General features: G+C 41.8%; 1 protein-coding gene across 1 annotated transcript in view; it reads right to left on the bottom strand.

Moving 5' to 3' along the window:
• The window catches only part of OXSR1 (oxidative stress responsive kinase 1), a 75,831-nt gene that overhangs the window by 11,083 nt on the left and 42,697 nt on the right, over positions 1-22,051 (bottom strand). The window contains exons 5-13 of the mRNA XM_088150896.1: positions 19,629-19,684; positions 12,484-12,593; positions 10,168-10,269; positions 8,499-8,632; positions 6,501-6,549; positions 5,799-5,864; positions 4,637-4,759; positions 2,912-2,947; positions 1,970-2,128 (exon numbers count right to left, since the gene is read on the bottom strand). Coding sequence (XP_088007022.1) covers positions 1,970-2,128; positions 2,912-2,947; positions 4,637-4,759; positions 5,799-5,864; positions 6,501-6,549; positions 8,499-8,632; positions 10,168-10,269; positions 12,484-12,593; positions 19,629-19,684 — 835 coding nt within the window. The remainder of the gene's footprint in view (positions 1-1,969; positions 2,129-2,911; positions 2,948-4,636; positions 4,760-5,798; positions 5,865-6,500; positions 6,550-8,498; positions 8,633-10,167; positions 10,270-12,483; positions 12,594-19,628; positions 19,685-22,051) is intronic.

The raw sequence follows: 22,051 nt of genomic DNA, 5'->3' as shown, positions 1-22,051 counted from the left end.
CTCAGCTGTTCAGGGTGGCAGAAAAGTATCACATCTTTGTCCCCTCTCTTGGCTAAAGAAAGCCTACCCCATCTTTACATAAACTTTGCATATCTTCTTTATGAGCTGAGGAAAATGAACACAGCACACCACCATAGCAGTGAAGACTGTAACCAGGGTCTTGCATTCTGCTACTCAGCATCCTGTCCAAGATGTTAAATGTTGATCAGGGACTCTAAACCCACAAGAGAAATGCCCTCTGTAGGGAAGAGATATATGGCAATCCTCTCTCTTGGCTCTGAAGATGATGGGACTGCAGTTCTGCGAGAAAACACATGCTTTTGATGCAAAGGTCCTGGATTCAACCCCCAGCTTTTCCAATTAAAGGGATCAGACAACAATTGAGAGGAAACACATCTGGCTCGATTTGTGAAGAGCCACTGCCCATCACAGAAAACAAATTGATGATCTGGCACAGAGAGAACCCAGTGGAAGATTCTTCCAAATAGGCTCTGGATTGACCAATTTCTCAATAAGAAAACATCTGCTTGGTTAGAACTGATATTTTGCATTACAAGGGCAGAGAGAGGCTAGGGTGATGAGAAAAGATGGAAAAGCCATGTTTGAGATAAACTATATCTGGTAGAGTCCTCCTAGACATTTATGATCCTTTGACATCATGAAGCTACAGCTGTTTTCTTACAGCGGCTGAAGAGCAGCTCCAATACAACCCTAGATGTTCAGAAATGGTTTCAGAATGGAAGCTTGGACCCTGCACATGTGAAACATCTGTAGACCCAAAGCCAAGGAAGTTCAATTGAATTTCAACCAACTGGAATCCAGAAACCGCAGTGGTCAAAGTTTGCTTTTTAAGATTAATGCCCTGTCAGGAAAGGAACAGAAGTCTTTCTGAGCAAAATGTTTTATATGTAGCTAAGCTTCAAAAAGCAAGAAAAAGTTTCTAGGAAAAAACTGAAGCCCTTAAGAATGGCTTGAACCACAAGGGCGGCCAGACAATTCCCAGAGGGCTTATTAAAGGCATGGGAGTCTGCCTCTTCCTATTATAGGATGCAGTCTGACTAAAGAACAACCATTCATATACGTGTGTGTGTGTGTGTGTGCACGCATGCATATTACCATAATTTGGTAGACTTGAGGGTGCCCACAGTAGGAAATTCTCCAAGATGCCTTAAGGACAGATTGACTTTGGAAGAGATTTGCGCTGCATATAAAGCCTATGTTTACTTAGCTTTCCTCTCCCACTTACACGTTCCCTGAAAAAGGTGGATCTTGCATTTAACCTTGGAAGCTACATAAGCAGAGGATGTGAAGGCCAGAAGAAGGCCAGAAGAGAGATTACCACAGAAAGTTCACAAAGAAGAATCACAAGTAGAGTGGATCAAGGATTATTCCCATCTTTGCAGATGGGGAGACAGATAAGAGAACAGCTAGGGCTGCCCGTCTGTTAAAGCCAAACACCACAAACATGTCAACTACAGTCTTTGTAATTCACAGCCCACTTCTTAAGGGGAAGGTGAGTGAAAGAGCACATGGAGATCTCTTATTCACAAATAATACAGCTCTGCAAAAGGGTTGAAGTTTGAACCATTCTGAATCCCAAACACACCATTTTGAATTTGAATTGCTCCCATTTGAGTTTGCAAGAGTAATGTTGAGTGCCAACACAAGGTTATTTTCAACATTGTGAAAGTGTTTCAAGTTTGACAGTGTTGTGTGTTTGGAACATAACTGTTTTCAACCTTGAAATACTTCCAAAACATCTAAAGCCACCTGCACGTTGCAGAGAAAAGCCATTCTGAACTGCAGACGGTGTTGCAAGGTCATAGCAGAGCATTTTGAGGAGGAAGCAAGAGACCCTCCCTCACCCACCAAACATTCTTGAGAAGAATTCAGCCCAGCAGATTTGCAACCAGTTTTCCCTCTTGTCCAGGAAGCTGTTAGGGCTCCCCTTAGGACCCGTGAGCCTTACCTGTGCTGCTGAAAGAGCTGCTCCGGGGGCCTGAGAAGTTGGACCGGGAGCAGCAACAGGAGGTTGTGCAGGAACTTGTCCTGCAGGCTGAGGTAGTTGAGCAGCAGTCTGGTCTTGGAGGTTGAGCAAAGGGCCAGTTGGCTCAGCTGATGGAAACAGCTGTAATAAACAAACAAACAAATACCTAGACTACAATATGCGATACAAATGGTGGCTCTTCACCAACTATCTCACAAGTATCAGCAAATCTGAAGCCCCAATAACATTTGTATGACCAGCAAAAGTTTGGACATTATCACAGAACCACAGAATTGCAGAGTTCAAAGGGACCACATGGATCATCTATGACACTCTACAATGTGCATGAAAACCAATTAAGAGGTGGCTGTCCAGCGAAGACCCAGCTCCTTTGAAAAATCCATCATATTGGGGAAGAGGGTAGGAAAGAGAAAAAGAGGATGACCGATAGCAAGGCAGACAGACACAATTATAGCAGCAATGGTGCACCACTGGAAGATCTGAAGGACCAGGCTGGGAACAGATCATCTTGGAAAAGGTCCATCTATGTGGTCACTAAGAGTCAACAATGACTTCATGGCACATAATCTATCAACCAATGCAACGATCCATCTCCTTGGAGATGTCTATAACCCTGGGAAAGGTGGAAGGAAAAAGAGGAAGAGGACGACCAGCAGCAAGGTGGATGGACTCAGTTACAGCAGTGATGGGGCACCTTTGGAAGATCTGAAGGACCAAGTTAGGGACAGATCATCCTGGAGAAGTTCTCCTTATGTGGTTCCTAAGACTTGACACCACCTTGATGGCATGTAATCAATCAATCAGTTTTGAAAACAATTCAGCTGTAAGCTATTCTGTTATGCAAACAGATGCATAATACTTTAGTTGAGATTTCCAGCTTAATGTACATGATTCACAACTTACCTCAGAATTCTGTAAGGATTCTTTCACTCTGGGAGACTAAGAGAGATAGAGATCTGTGATTAACATACAATGTCAAAACATTTTGGGGTAGAATATTACGGTCCAGTTTGTATGACAAGCTTAATTTGTTTGGAGGAAGACAGAAACAGGAATGCCCTAAGATATTCACCTGGAAATTACAATAAAATAACACGCAACTTCACTGTGCTTTTTGCTTCTATTTTTTTAGATCTATCACCTGAAAAGCAAACATTGGATAATTTTACAGTGCCCATAGTGGAATGACGTAGAATATTTTGACCATGGAAAATTTTCTATTTTGGACATTTTTCAAAAGGGGATTTGTAACTGCTCTTTGGGAAGGGGAAGTTTATCTCCAGGCCTCAGACCCTCAATAATATCCATCATCTAAATGATTCTTACAAACCTTTACCGCTCTGAACAAAAGTAACTTCCTTGCCATCCTTTCAAAATGTCTTGTAATATTATAGGCAAGTATTATTATCCCTTAATGTAGAAGAAGCAAGGATTAAGACATTTGCCTGAAGCCTCCAATCAAGTTCATAAGGGAACCAAGATGTCAAGTGGAGTTAGGGGTATAGGCATCGTATGGTCAAAAAAGTCAAGATGGTAGCCACAATACTGCCATCACAGCTGTGCTCATTTTTTATGTTCAGTGCACATAAACAATGGGCAGAACTTCCATGACATCGATGTGGTCAGCATCTTGACTTTTTTTTTTTACCATATCCTATAGACACCCCTGTGTGGAGTCTACCCAGGGTGAAACACAGTGTCTCAATCACACTTTTGCTACAATCTCGATGTCATGTGATGAAGTCCTGAGCATACCATACAAAGTCACCAGACACCCTCAAAGGGAGTATCCCCATGTGAGCAAAACCATTTAAAATCCATTATCACTTCCTGAGGCAAGAAGATATTTAAAGTGCTGAGTTCCGATAGCTATATATCTGAAAAAAACAGACACAGGAAATCAAGGGGGAGGTGGACAGAAAGAGATAAACTGGCTTACTAGTTGTTTTCAGTAATTAATAATTTTAATATTTAATTATGAGAATTTGCAGGATAAGCAGCATATCAGCCACATCTATGAATACTAAACGGAAGTCAGTCTCCTTTTCAAAAAAAGAGCCAGCTGCCTTTAGAAGATTTCAGAATTTTTTTTAACAGGTTAGAAAATTATATTTTGGTCAGAAGCACCTCTGCTGAGGAGAAGGAAAATCCTGAAGCATAACACTTGGGGAAAAGTTTGTGTATGTTATAAGCACAGTATCCTGATAACTAAGCCACATCAGAGATTGGACACTGCAACTCTCTCTGCAAGAATTCTCTGCAAAGTAACTTTCACTAGAAATTTGGTTCTAGACTGTATCAATTGGGGAAGGTTGGCACAGTGGATTCACAAAGAATCTTAGAGCCCTAGAAAGCTGTTTTCCATGCATCTCCATGAAAACCGGAGAATATCCAGTACTTTGTACCGGCCAAAGTATTAGACTCAACTGTTGAAAAGGACAGACTAACACTGAAAACGAGTCCACAAAACATGTAACTGACATAGTTCCTACCTACAGTTTCCAACAGTAAGTGCCTTTTATCAGAAAGATATGCATTAGAGAAGTGCCCAGGAAGAGAATAATACAAGGCATCAATTCACTGGGGAGCTGCACTTTGAATATTTTAAGAAGCAAAATTGATTCCCACCCTGAGCTGTGAAATCGCCGCTTTGCCCTCTTCGCTTTCTTCATCTAGTTCATCATCACTCCATTCCCAGCCCCCATCTTCTGTCTTATGAAGTCGTCCGCTGGAACCAGGGACTCTCCTGACCTGCATTTCATGAAGAGCAACATTAGATGTGTAATGGTGCAGCTCTGATCAGGATTATACAGTCTCACTGCATTTCCTCCAGGGCTCTGATAAGCCTAAAAGCAAGGTGCACTGGTCAATCTCCTAAAAATTTTGCTATCTGTATGCAAAAACAAGAACAGAAATGCTATGTCTGACACAACTATGCATTCAGAAATCAGTGTGGCTGTAAAAGCGACATTTCTTCCAGGGACATGATAGCTTTTGTATATGGCAGCAAACAAATATTTCAAGGCAGTTACTGTTTGAAAATACAACCAATTCTTTCAAATCTTGCTGCAGGGCTATAGACTTAAGGGGTGCAAGAGTCAACAAGATGGAAAAACAAGGCCACCTCCAAACTCCTTATGGAAGTAGATTTGGAACATCAATATATGCATGATCTCCCTGCTGATTTCTGGACACAGCTGAACATCTAACAGTGACTATCTATACACCCTAAGTACCCTTGGTTCATTACACCCCTGCTTCAACCACAGTCTTTATGATATATCAGCAACACTATCCTTTCTGGTTTATGTCCATGTGCCAAGTCAGAGTCTCAAGGGCACAGAGGGAGGTGAAGAAAATAGGGGAGCTTTCTATTCTGGCTAGATTTGAGCAGATCCACGAGGCGGAGAAAATAACAGGGCTTTAAACATATTGACTAAGTCCACATGTATGTATAAGCCAGGTGTTGCAAACAAGCAAGAATACTAGTTATTTGCAGTTTACCGAACAAGTCAGCAACAGAAGCCATGGTTTGCTCTTTAGCTCAAGTGTCTGGCTTGTTAGGAGAGAACAATCAAGGGATGTCAGTCTGGATATAACTCTATACCTATCAAGGATGTCGGCTAACTATTTTTGAAGCAGGAGGAACTAGGTTTATTTAAAATGTGTGAACTCAGCCAAAGTTATCAGCCTATTTCTCAGGCTGCAGGCAAACTATAAACCACGTAAGCCAAGAAATTTTACAAAACCATCTTTCTGCAGATTCCCACTTTAACAGCTGCCTTGGTACCTTCTTGGCTCTTTCAGTGATGGTTGGGGCCCTCTGCAACATTTTTTCTTGTAAAAATTCTTTATTCTGCAAAAGAAAAAAGGAATGAAACCATCAACTCCTGCAACTTGCTCTTCAAAACCTACAGTTTATTATTATTTATTTGAATGTATTAGCCACCCAACTTCAATGGACTCAAGCTGCATTTTCCCCCAAGCTTTTTGCCAAGGAGGAGGGAAAGAGGAAGAAAAAAAGTTTTTTAATTATATGACACTGAATCAAAAATGCTTTTGACACAAGAGTTGAGAAAGCAACACATTAAAAAGTAACATAACCTCCATGTTGGTAGTGGCATGATCTGTGCATTGGTGACACCTAGCTTTCTTTTCTTTTTCCACCCAATCCAGGAACCAGAGCAAAACAAAGTTGGACAAAACTGAACCAAAAGGCAGCTGTATTCGGAGTGACAAAACAAATTGCCAATGGTTCAACAGAAGCCAGTGTGAACCCCAGGGAATCAAGCCAAATGAGAGTTTCACATTTAAAGGATTACCGGTTTTGCAGATGGCAAAAGCAGAATAGATCTTAGATGAGATGCAAATGTGTCACTGGATGAATGCAAGTTGGGGAGAACCTCTGACAACGCAGAGATTATTCCTTGACTATGAATAAAGTTATCCTGCGTCCAAATAGTTAGATGGCTGTATCAGTCAAGGATCCTACCTTTGCTTTCTGGAAAAATTTGTGTCTTAGGAGTTCAGCTGCTGTTGGTCTATGAGAAGGGGAAAAAAAAGAGTTTCTTAAACCTATACTATATTGCAGAAATTCTTAAAGAGCTTAGGCTATTTCACATAGGAGAGTCACCCACAATAGGGATCAGGACAGATGGCACTTTTCACAGTTTGTACATTTCAATTAGTGCATCAGAGAAAAAGAAACAAGTGAGATGCTAATTCTGGATGAAATTAATGGATTTTTGCAAAGTGGGGTCATAACCAAGCCTGTGTGATTACTGGCTTCACTGACTACAATCATAAGATAAGCATTTCCTGCATAATCTTCACATTCTTATTTTATATATTTGCATACAAATCTACACATCTACCCAAAGTAGACAGAAATGCTTAAGAACATTAAAGATACAACTATGGGTTTTGCTGTTAGAACAATGATTGAGCTTGTTTTACTCTGGTGATCATATGACTCAGACTGATTTCACAAGGGCATCTTACTCCACCCCTTAACATCAGTTCTCAGAAAGTCTGAACCAGAGACAAACAGATATTGAAAACTAACATTTGCTAAAATATCAGTAATGCAGTTATCAGTGTACATGATGCAATGTCCTGTGGCAAGAAGTTCCAAAGAGCAATCATAGTCTCCTTGTTTGTCCTAAACTCAATGCTTTCCCCCCTCAAAAATCCTCTGGCATATGGCAAATCTTTGCATGTGGCATCCACTCTCCATTCTTGAACTTCTGTATCTAGGTGATTGTGTTTAAAATGGGCTATATGTAGTGGAGATGACTTGGAGAAGATATGTGTTAGCAAAATATGAACTTAGCCCAGAAAAACAGGAAGGAATGAGAAAGAAAGTCAAGACTGCCCTGTCCTTGGTATAAGAAGGAAGTATAAGGAGGAGGGAAGGGGCAATGCTATCAAGCTTTCAATATTTTGTTATTATAGCCTAAGTCAGTGTTTCCCAACCTTGGCAACTTTAAGCTGTGTGGACTTTAAGTCCCCAAATTCATGCTGGCTGGGGAATTCTGGGAGTTGAAGTCCATAAACTTTAAACTTGCCAAGGTTAAGAAACACTACCCCAGATCAATAAAGTAGAGTTCCAGTATTTCTTGTGGCATCTACTTCCTGACCTAGCCTACCTTGAAGGGCTAATACTATGCTACACTTATCTGAAGAGGAAATCTCCCTGAACCTCTTACCCAAGATCACTGGACCAGCGAATTACATACAATAAGCAAGCGTTGAACTGGGGGTATCCAGTGATGGCTGGTCCTCAGCTCTACAAGAGATGCCTTGCACACAAAGGTTCTATCCCAAAAGCCACAGGAATTCTGCAACAGCTTATGAATGTTGTCTGCTGTATAAGATAACGTCATCCTTTTAACTGCACACAGCACAGCCTAATATAAGCTATGAAACATTCAGCTGTATCTTCATTTGTATCCTATTTCCCTACTGGGGCTGCCCAGAAGCAGGAGTTGAGGGCAAAAGGTCCCTCCCCTTGGCTTGCCCGCCACTGGCATTCAGAGAAATGTCCAGCACAGAATTTTGCAGACCACAGACACTGACCATCTATCTTGGGATGCATTTCTTCAGTTATTACGTTCACAAGGAGAAGCTTTTTTAAAGAAGTCTTCACTTTCAAGATCCTTTTGCCAACTATACAAGAGACTGACTTCTATATTTCTCCCAAACTATAAAAAATACTTCTTTGCACATTGGACTCAAGTCTACATTCTTTCTGCTTTTAGGAAAGACCTTCTCTTCTGTCAGGCCTTTTCGGTTCAAGTTAATTTTAACAGTGCTTGTTAACTGTTATCAGATTTTAAACATGTGCGTGTACATTCATGTGTACCAACTTGTGTGCATTTATACTGTATGTATCCATGGGCAGAAAAGGGAGGTGTAAGTCATATAAATAAAATAAATCTAAAATAGAGAGGGAGAAAGAAGGATGAAGTTAAGATGGTCTGCCTTATACCTTTTTTCTGGGTCTTTCTGCAGGCACAATGAAATCATTTTCCTGAATGACTTCCCATATTTTTTAAGCATCTCTTTATCTTGCACCCCTGTCTCCAGGGAAGGGGGATCGTTCTGTAGTGTCAACATTAAGACCTGAAAAAATGGCATCCATTAGAAACATCAAGGAACATTTTGAACTGGTTAACAAACAATCACAGTGAAAACACCTACTTTTGAGATCTAGCTTTCTTTGGCCTAAAGTCCTACAGCTTCTAATGGACAACCACTAGTTCTCTAGAGGCATCAAGTGTTGTTTGGGAGAAGGGAACACATCTCACCTATCCTCTTTCCACTATCACTGGGGAAGGGCATGTAAGGGCTCTAAGAGGCAAAATGGCTTCCTACATCTCAAGGACTGGTGGTCCCATGTTAGAAAGTCCACAGTGGAGGACAAAATGCCATGTTCTCCCAAGGGTTTAGTTCAGCATTTATGTTCAGCGGTGCTATGACTGTTGCTCTGGAATCTAGTCAATGAGAAGGTGGATAAAAGAGGTCTTACTTTCACTCTGATCCTCAGTTCTGAGACACTAAAGAACTCACTCAGGAGAACCAGGAGATCAGGAGTTCTAGCTCTGCCTTAGACATGGAAGCCAGCTGGAAGACCTTGGGCCAGTCCCTCTCAGCCCAGGAGCCAGCATGATGTAATGGGGAAGGTGCTGGATTAGAAGCCAGGAGATTGTGAGTTCTAGTCCTGCCTTAAACATGAAAACAGCAGGGTGACGTTGGGCCAGTCCCGCTTTCTCAATCATAGAAAGAAGAAGGCAAGGGCAAACTACTTCTGAAAATGTTGCCAAGGAAACATTTTGTCCATGTAGTTGTCAGGAATCAAGACCGATTAAAAAAAAGGGGGGGGGACATAGACCCTTTCCACTTTTTTATGTCCCCATCGTCCAAACCCTCAAGTATGTACCTTGTACCAGAGGCAACTGACTAATTCTGAGTACAGTACAGCAAGTGGAAGACATGTTATTTATTTTTTGAACTGAGTGGTATCAGAGTTATTGTATGCTGAATGAACTGTATGTCATAATGCACAGTCTATATTAAAATATGAAAGTGAATGCTAGTGAACATCATTGTACTATAGCAAGGGGTTCCAGATACATGTGAAAGAGGCTGTGTGTTTGGAGATATCTGAGAACAGGCTTCAGGTAAAAGACAGAGACTAATTATTAAGCACCTTAAAACTAAAAAAATCAAGAAGCAAAGACGAGGAAGGTCAAATTTATCCAGTGCATCAACAGGCAAAGCACTCCAAAATGCTCAGAAGATAGACACTTTTTTTTTAAGGAAAAACTTACCCAATGTAACGTTTTATTGAGGACCTCTTAGCTAATTTCTCAGAAACATTTTGGAATACAAATTGAGCATTAATGTTTCAATATAGGGGTATGCTCATTCTGCATTCTACCACCATGATTTTGTCTTCTGTTATAGGCTCCTTTCTTAAACGTCCAAATCCAGACTTCCTTGCACATTTTTGGAGGGAGGACATGTTTATCCCCAGTTGCAACTTTTCACTTACATCAGAGGCAGCGCTTTCTACAAGAGGTCAATCCAAGTTTTCAGATTGAATGCACACTCTTCATGTCAAATTGTTTATCTGAACTGGTAAATCTGTAACTTACTTTCATGGGTGGGTATTTGTGATAAGGAGCAGCTCCCGTAGCCAACTCAATTGCTGTAATTCCAAAACTCCAAATATCTGCTTTGAAATCATACCCCCGAACCTGCATAGTAACAGAAGTTCATTTCAAAACTTTCTGGCTTTTCTATCACAATAACTCCTCCAATTCCATGGACAACTCGCCCGCATTATACTTTGAAGCTAACCTTCCTCCACCAATTCCTTTTTGGCATTCACTTATGATTTGGCACCTAAAACAGAACTTCTAACTTCTCTCCCAATTCCTGAAAAAAGCACAATATGTATTCTGCTTCACAAGAGTGAAAATATTCCAAATGTTTTAGCCAAATGAGAGGAATAAACTAACCCCTGGATGTGTTGGAAAATTATGTTCTTTGCAAATATCACAGAAATCAGTTATCTTGTTAATTGGAGTTGAAACAATTCTCTCAAAGCCAAAGAGCTTTGGCTTCCTAGAATAATGCAGCTGGATTAAAAGTTATCTGAAATGTAGGGAAATTGTCCTGATCCCTCCCAAAGAAATATTACATACAATATTTTCACTGTTTTGTATATTCACTGTATATTCATTATTTATTATTCCAACAATCATAAAGATCAATATTATTTCCATTTCGAAGAGAGAGGAACTAAGAACCAAAGAGTTATCTTTATAATAAAGTTAGACCACCATACTTCCTGAACAAATCTCTGGACTGATTCACACACAAATACTTAAGATACATAATGAATGAATGAAACAAGTATTTAAGTTCACGAGGATGGTTGGAAAATTCACGTAGCTATCTAGGCCCGTGTCTAGTGCATGCATTCTGTTCTAACTCCATGCTTGCTACAAGGTATCATGAGCAGAGGGCTGAAATACGCCCCTCTTGGTCTGGGCCAATTCATTACAGCCCATGATTGGTTCTGCAAAGTCATCTAGCCTCATGGAACTTGGAAGACTATGACTTCCAGCCAGCATGGCTATGTTGCTGAGGTTGATGAGAACTGTGGTCCAATATATACCGAAAGCACCTAGTTGGGAAGGTTGAACTACAAACCTTCTACTACCATCAGTCCTAGGCCCCAATCTCCTCTTGGAGACATGACCAATATTTTTTGAAATGAGTATCAATTCGAGGTTTCTTTGTTTTCTACAGTTCGGTGTCTTGCAAGGGTGTACCCCTCTTCATGAATCCAAAGAAGTCTGCGAAGAAGCAGCTTTGTTGAATTCAAGTGCTGCCCTTCTCAGTTAGAAATCCTTTCTTCTGTACATCTACAGTATTCTGATTTCTTTCCCACCCTTCTCATTTGATTGGTTGCATTTATGCCTGCATTTTAAGCTTGTCTCTGTCTCTTTTCATCCCAGATGCCTCTGACCCCCTTGTGTCACCAGACACTTACATTAATTGAAGCAATACCCTGTCAACAGGGTAATATGTGACAGGCATTCATGTCACCAAGTTAATGGCTAAACAATGGCCTTCTCCTTCTCAGGCAGTTTCATAACTTACATGCCACCCCTGCCCATGCCTTACACAATGGTCAACAGATTATTGTTTCAGCCATCGTTGGAAGACTGGGAAGAAATATACCTGGAACAATGTAAATTAATGCTTTTAAACTTTTAAACACTTTCTCAATAAAGTTGTTTCCCAGACAGATAAACATTCTGGAGAGATTTATATAAACAGCCAGCTGCAAGCTTTCCCCTTATCAGTGAAGGGACCTGCTTCTTTGCAGGATCACGGGAAAGCTGTTGCAAAGAAAGAGCCCTAATGTACACGAATATATACTGGCTCTAAATGTTCATTGCTGAAACTCATGTAACACCACTGGTTTCACCTCAATAAATCTTGCTAAAGACAACTCTGAGAATCGTGCTTAGGGAAAAAAGAAACACTTTCGATTTGAGGCAGCGGCTAAGGAACCTGACATGTACACAGTGAAACTGCAGAGGGCATAGAGAATGGCCCTGAAGGACAGGAAGAAGAGCCGCTACCAAGGCAATGGTCAGATAAGAGGGGCTTGAGCCCGGGCCAAGTAAGTAATGTGAGAAAACATCTTAGACAAGCTCCTCCCTAGTTCACACAAAGATAAAGAGAGGGAGGGGGAAGCTCATTCAGATTTGCAAGATTGTGTTACTATAGCTTTACAATAAGAGTAGTTCTGACCTATATGGCACTGATTTCCTAGTCTGACCTACCTTGTAGGGCTCACATCAATCCTAAAGTTGCTGAGGCTGAGAAACATGGTTACTTGGTCATAATTGAAATTTCAGTGCATAATGAAAGCCTGTTCTGCTTCTTCTTACCTGCTCCATCACTTCAGGAGCCATCCAGCAAGGGGTGCCCACAAATGTTTTTCTCACTTTGTTTCGTGTAATGTCGCCACCGGTGGCTAAAAAAGCACTTACACCGAAATCTGAGCACCAAAACAAAAAGGGGAAAAGAGGGGGTTAAAAAAAAACATTCTGCACCGCCCACAGACTTCAATCCCTTGTGTTTTTTTAAAAAAGCACAAGTTATGACTTGTATTATGATCACTCACTTGCAAAAAAGTAAGTAAATAAACAATAAACAGTACAAGTCATCAAGGCCATGGGCTGATATTATACACCGTGTGTAGAAACTAAGATGTTAGTCCTAATGATTGCAAAAATTGAAACGCTTGCTGGAAGGTGTCCAGTGGTCAAACATAAGACTTCTGCGCTGGCCGTAGTTTCTTGCTCCTACCTAGGCCTAGCCAGTAACAAGTATTTGGAAGGTCCTTCAGTACTTCAAAACTCCTTGCATAACATTTGCAGAATGATGCACTCTAAGTTTCTACAAGCCCTTCTTTTCCACCCCAACTGAAAGAAAAATTAGTTCAGAATCACACACATCATCCAAGCATCCAGTCACAAGGTTTCTATACTGTCACATTTTCTCAGATTATGCACAAAATGAAGACACTATTGTTCTAATGAGGACAAAAACAAAGGTAAACGTCAACGCTTTATCTGCCACGTGTGCAAGGCATACATTTTAAGTAACCACGTATCATCACAGCAGCACCCTAATTACACTGAAATTCAGTTTTCCTTTATGGATTTTTAGAGGATAAAGGAACACGTTCGTCAAGAAAAATGCTTCTACCTCTTAATCAAAGTTCTGAATCAGAAAAGGGGCTCCCAGACTCCTTCCAAGAATCTTGCAAGATCCTTATCAGGGGTTCATTTGCTCCCCATTTTGGAGCGACCAAGGGGTGTGACTTGCCCCCCTCTGCAGCCAGCTGCATTACGCAGATGACTTGGGCTGCCCAAGCAGTGAAAGACAAACCCACATTCTCTTCCTCACCCAGCTCAGGGTTTGCATTAGAAAAGGACCCGAAGATCGACCCAGAAGCGAAAGGCTACGGGCCAGGCTCTTGGCTCTGCTACCGAGGATGAGCAAAAGTTAGAGGCCTCTGTTTAATCGCAAGGTTTTACTGCCCTATGAATTGTTGGCTATTACAAGATACCGACGTGGCCCATGCTTTAGTCAAATAAATAAGAGGTCCTTAACCTCTGAGAGCTCTTGCAAGAATCTCTGATTGTATAGACATAACAAGGTTTCAAACTCTCAAGGGACTCTTTTCCCATCAGCCCAGCTGTTTGGTGTACGGCTGTAGGAAGTGCAAACACGCCATTTATTCATTGCTTTTTTTCAAATCCCATCCTTGCTCCTAGAGAAGCAGGTGTGTGCTTCCATTTTCCTTTCACAATAAAGTGGCAAGGTGATTTCGACGGAAAAATCTGGCAGGGATTCACATGTTGTGCTAAGCTACATTGTGCCACGGGGGGGGTGGGGGGTGGGAGTGGACAGCTTAGCACAGCCCTCCCCAACCTGGGGAGATCTCATCCAGATATGAGGATTTCAGCTTCTTGAATTCTCAGTGAGGACAACCCTGGAATCAGAGGACTTGAGTTTAGCAATTTGAACAATTCTAATATACAGAACACATTCCAGATGCTTGAAAACTGCTAAATACATACCAGGATTTATGACTTTAGAATTTCAACAATTAAGCCTCTGGGGTTTTCTTTTTTATCTTAAGCAAGGAAATACCACCATATTGAAAAATGTTTCCCCTTCATTTGAACTTTTGCTCATTCTCTACAGTCCAAAGAATGTTTGATGTTGCAAAGGACAGTAAACCTTTTTAGAAGAGAGCCTTCAGGTATTTTGAGGGCTGGAGCATAGCTAAATTGCATTTTTAATAAAACCATGGATCTCTAACAAGTTTACCAACCATTTGAGGACTGGAACATAGCTAAATCACATTTTTAATAAAACCATGGATCTTGTTAAAGTTTACCAACCAATAGATGCATTGTACCCCTTGTGCAATTCAATCTATAAAGGTCACAAACCACAATCAGTCTTTGCAGTTAATACTGGCACTTTCTTTGGCCGAAGGTCAGCCAACGATGCGCCCATTCATTTGCTCAATTCTTTGGCAGCCTGACTAGCCAATCTGTTTACTCAGAGATATACAGGTCTTTTCAGGACAACGGCCACACTTCACTTTTCCGTGGGCTGGGTGGCAGAAAGCAGGCAGAGCTAGGACAAAGATGTAAAAAGGGATATTACTTAATGAAAATGGCACTGAATTAAATGCAACTGATATGGTTACCTACCACTAATGGTTTCAACCATTCTAGCAAACATTACAATCAGTTGCCAATGTTTGGTGATGCTTCAGGGGTCACACCCAAGACATCTGGAGCCCCTCAAGGATCCAGGCATCTGGCTAACATTACTCCAGCTTAACAAAGAACCAAGATGCAAACTGGTAGGATCCAACTTTGGTCTAGTGGTGAAGGCTCCAGGATTGCCCACCCTAGTTTTAAAAAACTTGGCTGGCATTAGCCATGACTGGAATTGATTCTGATATAAAATCGGACTTGGGCTTCAGTGGCAGCCATCTTTATGGCAGCAATCTTCCATCAGTTAACCGAGCTACATGAAATAACGTTCTTGCTGCCCTGTGGCCAGGGTCCCCTCCCTTTTGTTTTACTTCATCTGTCACCCGGTCTGCCCCACCTGTTGACGAGAAGGGAGAAATCTAAGCCAGATATGAAGGGAACGCTGTGACTGGATTTCTCTTTCTGAGCCTGTTTTCAACATCTGCCAATATGCTGCCCTGGATGAATTTCCAGGAAGTTCAGAGACCATTGACACAGACTATTCACCTGACAAATCACTCCTATTTTTCATTTGGGGGACGGGAAAAACACAGTTCCATCTGAAATACGAGCAAACAAGTATCTGCAGGCAAACAGAAAAATAACAGTGAAATACAGATCAGAGTGACAGTAAGAAGAAGAGTTTAAACAGACAACAGGACACTACGTTTACCATCAATCCTTCTGTTTCGAGGACAAAATTCTGGACCTTTTATTATCGCACAATACAGGCAGCGATATAGGCAGAGGTAACCGAGCCTTCCTTGCAAAAGGCATCAAATAATTACAGATTCTTCCTTAACAAAGGAACAGGCATAGCAACATTTGCAGCTAACAAGGATGGGTCTCACGCTGAACATCTGAAGTGCAAATTACAACTGACGTTCCACCGACGTAAAGCCCAAAGTTGTCTCTATCAGATACACAGCAAGGCCGTTCGGATATTTCAGCTATGAACTCATAAAGAGATGAGGCTCAGCACCACCCTGCCCTTATGCTAGCAGGCACGTAATGCACCACCTAGCAATTTGCAGGAAGCATCGCTAAAATGCTCAGCTTTTGCACCTTCCCATCTCTGGCTTCTGTTTGGAGCAAGTCAATATTTTGCCCGAAGTTGCACCAGAGGTTTACCTGAAAGTGACTGCTCCCTACTAGTTTCTAGCACAGAATGGCCTTTTTCACCATCCCTGCAAACTGAGGTGATGTTTTTAGAGGAGCAGTAGGTGGAACAGTAGGTAAAGCCATGTTTCTCAGCCACAGCACAACACTGGGAAAAATCCTAAAGTGATAAAACGGACAGAACCGTATCAGGTTATCAGTGACGAATATCATTGTTTTATGTTCCCCTTATAATAAAAACTTGTTGCAAACAGAGGGGGGGGAAGCATGCCAGGAGAAACATTTGAGCTGGAATCTTAGCTTGCTATGCTGTTTTTCTATTTTTCAAGCAAGACTGACATTCAGAAATGTACAGCTAGCTGAATCTTATGCGGTGTGTGCAAATCAGATTAGCCATCACAAAAATGAAAAACCACTGGTGGACTCAGAAGACGCTAGGAGGGAAACAGCTTGCATTTGTTTGAACGTTGGCTGTTGAACAGCTGAAGCTGATTACCTTAAGATCTGTCCAAACTATCTATGTACAGTACATTGCAGGAAAACCCGTGAGGACTAGAAGCATGTTTTTCTAATTTAAAATCCAGGATCTGAAGGTTCTCAAAAGCAACATTAGATTCTATAGGTCAAAGTCCCCACATGCTGCTACTAAACTTTCCAGTTTTATCCCCAAATCTATTGTACAAGGTTCTTACCATTCAGCAGGTAGATCGTTACAAGAACAAGACATTTGTCAAGGATTGTGACAATTTCAGGTGTAAGGAATCCAAAGTATACTATAGTGTAAACTCTGAAATACACACACATACACACACACAGGATGGAAACCATCAGCTGCTTCATTGCTTTTGCTAACTATATCATATGAATCAAAGCACTGTGGTTTGTTCAATGAGCATTAAACAACCACGACCTATTGCAATATATGAACTCAGTTATTCATATAGTCATACACAAATAAATTGAGTTATCTCTTCCACAAAGAGACTAACATGGATAGGAATCTTTAGCGTACTTTCCTCATATTTAAAATTTTAAAAGAAAACTTTAAGATCACAATGATAGGCATAGTACTCTCTATATTTTTCAAGTCTTTCCAAAGATTCATTTCAGGAGCATAAAAATGGTTTATCAATCCAATATCTCTGCTTCTGTAGAAACAGCTGTTGATAATTGTCCTGAGGGAGATGAGGATTCTACCTGTTCTCTTAATTTCTATGGGCCTATGTTGGAATATTCAGACATGCCAGAGCAACTGGCCAGTTTTAATCATGGTTTGTTGAGCAAGTCACAGTGAGCTAGGTCAGTGTTTCTCAACCTCAGCAACTTTAAGATGTGTAGACCAACTCCTAGAATTCTCCAGACAGCATGGCTGGCTGGGGAATTCTGGGAGCTGAAATCCAGACATCTTAACATTGCTGAGAATGAGAAACACTGATCTAGGTCACATGTAATACAACATTGCAAACAATGGTTTGCAAGGCCCAATAGCTGGCTTCACCCATGACTCTAAGGCAACATGTGATTTGTATGCTTCTGCTTGAGCATGAAATACTATCACAACCCTATTGTTCAGAGAAGAGGAAGAAGCCCAATGTGCAAATATGTTTTTACTATGGTTGGTCATTGGAAGCGCTTCCCTCCATCCTTCCTCCCTCCAGATGCAGTGAAATAGGAGTCATGCATAGGTGCATTATACTAGCAGGATCTCTATTCTATATTAAAATAAATACAACTCCCCAAGTCTTCATATGGGCATTTTGCCATACTCCATAAGTCTAACATACTATCAAACTTGCCTTTGGTTGATCTGCCAAACAAAAAGCAAAATCTGAATTTCTGATGGAAGTTAAAACCCATTTGCAAGCTCTTTTTAATTTGGTATAGAGGGTTTTCTCTTTTTTCATCACTGTCAAAGGAAAAGAACGCTGTGGGAGATGTTCCAACCTCGCAATGCCGACGGACTTCAACATCTATCTTTACCATCGTGGACTAAAAAGCTTTTCAAAACTCATGAGCTGAAGACCCCATCTGCTATTCCTCATAAATGAACTGAATGGCTTGTCTATTGTGGCTTTCGTGCAGCTGATTAATCCAACGTGAACAGGTCCCTGCTTTATCTGACTACAACATGCAGAGGATGTATGGCCGTTTTACAAATGATATCAAAGCACAGGAGGAAAGACGCAGACAGAGCTGCTAATTCCAGACCCAACGGCTCCCTTCAGGCTATTGACAATGAAGTTCCAGCAAAGGCATCATTAAGCATTCAGGAGTCAGCTTAAAAAGGGAAACCGGAAGGCTCTGGATGCCTATTTAGATGATCTCACTCAGTTAAGTGAGTTTGTAAGTAGATGAAAGAGAAGGGACAAGCTGTCCTAATTTATACTGCAGCAAGGCCTGTGGCTATAAGTTGATAAACTGTTGTAGATAAAAATGAAAGAAAGGCAAAAAAAACCCACCCTTGATTCAGAAGAATCCCTGAAAGAGCTCCATTATAAACCTGAAATGTACAAAGCTGGTTTTGATAGATGGGAAAGGAAGGAATGGTGGCTCCGCCCAACAGGGAACCTCCTATTGGGAAAGTTGGTCCTCAGTTAGAAACACTAAAGACATACAAGCCCATTGCTGAATTCACACATCCAAGTCACTGGAAGCTTGATCGTGGTTTACTGAACAAGCCACCATGGGTATGGTGCCAACATTGCAGTAAACTCCATATCATGGTTTACAAATCAAAATGGCCTTAGGTTCACCCAACCTGTTCAACCTGAACCAAACCAACCAGCTTAGGTCTTAGCGAGAAGTGGGGACGTCTTCAGTCATTGACGGGCATCGTCTCCTCTCTGCTAGATTCTTGAGGACAGGAGGAGCCCCAATCCATTGGCACTTGGAGCCATGAGCAAAGGCAAGATCTGCATCCAGGATTCCAACAACAGCCCCTGTTTTTTTCCTCCCCAAACCCCGTCTCTGCCTTCTCCTCTCTTCCAGAGATAAGCAAAGCCTCAACTTCTGTTGCTCCACAGAAGACTGTCCTCCCTTATAGCCATTTTCCACTTGAGTTGTGATTTTGCTCAAGCCTCCCCACCCTTTTGCCCAGTCCACCCAGCAAAAGATCAGGGCTCCCTCCACTAACGAACATTGTTAAAATGGAAGAGAGTGGCAGAGGAAGGCCTAGAAACCATGGGACTCCATTAGAAATACAAAGTGTTCCGTGGCCTGGAAATTACAACAGCAAAAGCTGAGGAGGGCAGCACTGCCTACCACACCAGCCAAAGATCCCACCGTCTGTTCAAAATTCACCAAAGGGAAACTGAGGGAGAAACGGGCTGTAGGAAAAGGGAAAAGCCAAAAGGAGAGAGGCGAACATGTTTCTGTTGGTGAGGCTCTGGGAACACAGCCTAGTCTCAAAGCAATTGTCAACCATTGCTGAGTCCAGATTGAGCAGTGGGGGATGTTTACACAGAGAATCCCTGCACGCCGGCCAAGTCAGCCAACGCTCAGTTCGTGCACTGCCCTCTCAGGGTTGGGAAAGGAGACCATGTGCCAAGGTGCATCCGCTTTGTCGGACAAGCCAGAACTCCACATTTGTTTGGGCCCAACCTCCAAAGCATCACCACTTGGTAAATACCCACCGGCAATCTGGACTGACCCATCTTCTCCCAGAAGAATATTGCCAGCTTTCACATCCCTAGGAGGAAGAAAAAAGAGAAAGAAAAAAATACACAGCCGTGAGTATGAGGTGCAGATTCTGCATTTCCTTTCTGTGGGGTCAATCAGAAGCATTGCCTTCTTGAAGCAAAGTCTACGACGCACTTTGGGGCCCGCACATGCCTACGTTGGAAGCCGGCCAGGGTGGAAAACTTGGCTGAGTTTGGCAGTGGTATAAACTATTTATTTTGTATTAATTTTATTTATTAATCCAATTTGTAAGGCTGACTTACCGATCAGATAAAACTCTTTTTAGGGGGAAAAAGGGGGGGTGAAATATATTTCTGTGATGGGTTCTGATTCGGAATGAACCAACTTTATTCATCTGATATGTAAGGAGAAAAGGAGACCTACAACCTATTCCACCTGAGAATATTCTTCTAGGTCTCCAACCCTCCCTTATTCCTTCATTTCTGTTATCCTGACAGCTTCTTTTTTTCTGTTTTCTATCCAGCCTCCCCCCGGCTCGATATCCTCTAGGCCAGTGTTTTTCAACCTTGACTGTTTTAAGATGTGTGGACTTCAACTCCCAGAATTCCCCAGCCAGCATGGTTGGCTAGGGAATTCTGGGAGTTGAAGTCCACACATCTTAAAGATGCCAAGGTTGAAAAACACTGCTCTAGGCATTCCTGACTTCAATTCCTACAATCTCGTCTCTTCCATCTACTCCCCCTTCCATCAACTGGCACCAGGATCACTTGGGAACAGGGAAGTCACTAAATTCGCTCAAGGAAATCCACCGTACGTTCCTTCTTGGTTAATTCTGGCCTCTTGCAGTCCAGCATTCTTTCATTACTGCTCTGCCAATTTTTAGACAGTACGATTTGCGAGGCAGATGCCTGTCCTTTTATTTTCCACAGGGCACCTGACACACCGATGGCATTACATAAATACTTGAGTGTTAAAAATCCCCTTTTCCCCAAATGGCTTGCAAACAAAGCACACGATAATAATAAAACCGCCATCATGTGTTTAATACCCAACTAAAGAGACATGAGGATAAAATGTGTAAGAGATCACACACACACACAACAGCAGTGGCCAAGTTGGCTGAGAATGATGGGCACTGAAGTCCCACACCAAACTCAGGAGCGTTGACCACAAGCCAGATCAGCCCAAGACGCCTAATTAAGCGACTGCTAAAGAAATGGGCCTTTTTTGTGGTGACCCCTTCTTATAAAACTCCCTTCCACTGGCTGTGCATTAGGTTCCCTTCCTGGCTGTTGAAAAACAGCCCTTAAATAACTGGTAATTCCAATGTACTTTTAAATTACTACAGCTATTAACTTAGAACATTCACTGCTTCTATGTCATCTATGCTTTATGCATCTGGGTCTTGGGTTTAAACTGTCTAAGGCTATCTAAATTAGATCTGTATAGCCTTTTAAAGGAAAGGTGTGAAGGCCTGGGGGCCGGATGGGGGCTCGCATCAGTGGAAGTGGCTTGCGGAGTAATTGATTTTACCCCCCCCCCCCGTCATCTTGAATGTCTTTAGTATTTATGTATAGGATTTGTTTTTGTAGTGGACTTTTATGGATTGAGTCATTTAATTATTTATGGGGTATTTTAATTGTTTCTGGGCTTTTGATTTTTAATTCTGAGCCACCCAGAGTCACCCGTTGGGAGAGATGGGCGGCATACAAATGTAATAACTAATAAATCAATCAATCAATCAATCAATCAATCAATCAATCAGCATTTTAAAGATTGGGGACAATTAGAAGATCTGTGGCCATCACAAAAAGATGAAGGCCCTGGGCCTGCTTCACCACTGTTTGTTCTTGACCACTTTTCTTAAAACGGGGCGTAGAACAAGAACTGGGAATACAACAGAAATTCCAGAACTTCTTTCACTTTCTTGTGGAAAGAGCTGAAAAAGGTCTTCTTTTAGGAAAGCAAGCAAAGGCTCCAGGAGAAATGAAGGGTCACTACCCACAATGACATACTAGTGGAACATTTTCCCTTGGTCTCTCCATAAGATGAAGCACAGGGGTGGAGAATTTTGACGGGATGGGCATGACATGGTATGTGGGGACACAACTCATAATGGGAAACGCTGGACCCCATATGACTTCTCCTCGTGCATGCTTGGAGCCACAGGCACACCACAGACACACCCTCAGTGGGACGCCTTCAGCTTGCCTCTCGTCTTCATGTTTTCTGGGACCTCTTTCCCTCCTTCCATGTACTATGTTAATTTATTATTGCTTATTTACTTATCAGATTTATACTGCACCTCTCCTTTCCCCATAACAACTCTGTGGGGTAGGCTGAGCTGAGAAAGTGGGGCTGCCCCAAGGCGCTCCACATCAAGCCCCTAATAGGAACAGTTGGCTAAGGAAGCACG

The sequence above is a fragment of the Python bivittatus genome, unplaced genomic scaffold (genome assembly GCF_059951505.1).
Source record: "Python bivittatus isolate LINGU-HERP-01145 unplaced genomic scaffold, Pbiv_v1 ctg000610_np1212, whole genome shotgun sequence".
Taxonomy (NCBI): Eukaryota; Metazoa; Chordata; class Lepidosauria; order Squamata; family Pythonidae; genus Python; species Python bivittatus.
The sequence above is the reverse complement of the archived record's forward strand: the minus strand, read 5'-3'. Positions and strand labels throughout refer to the sequence as shown.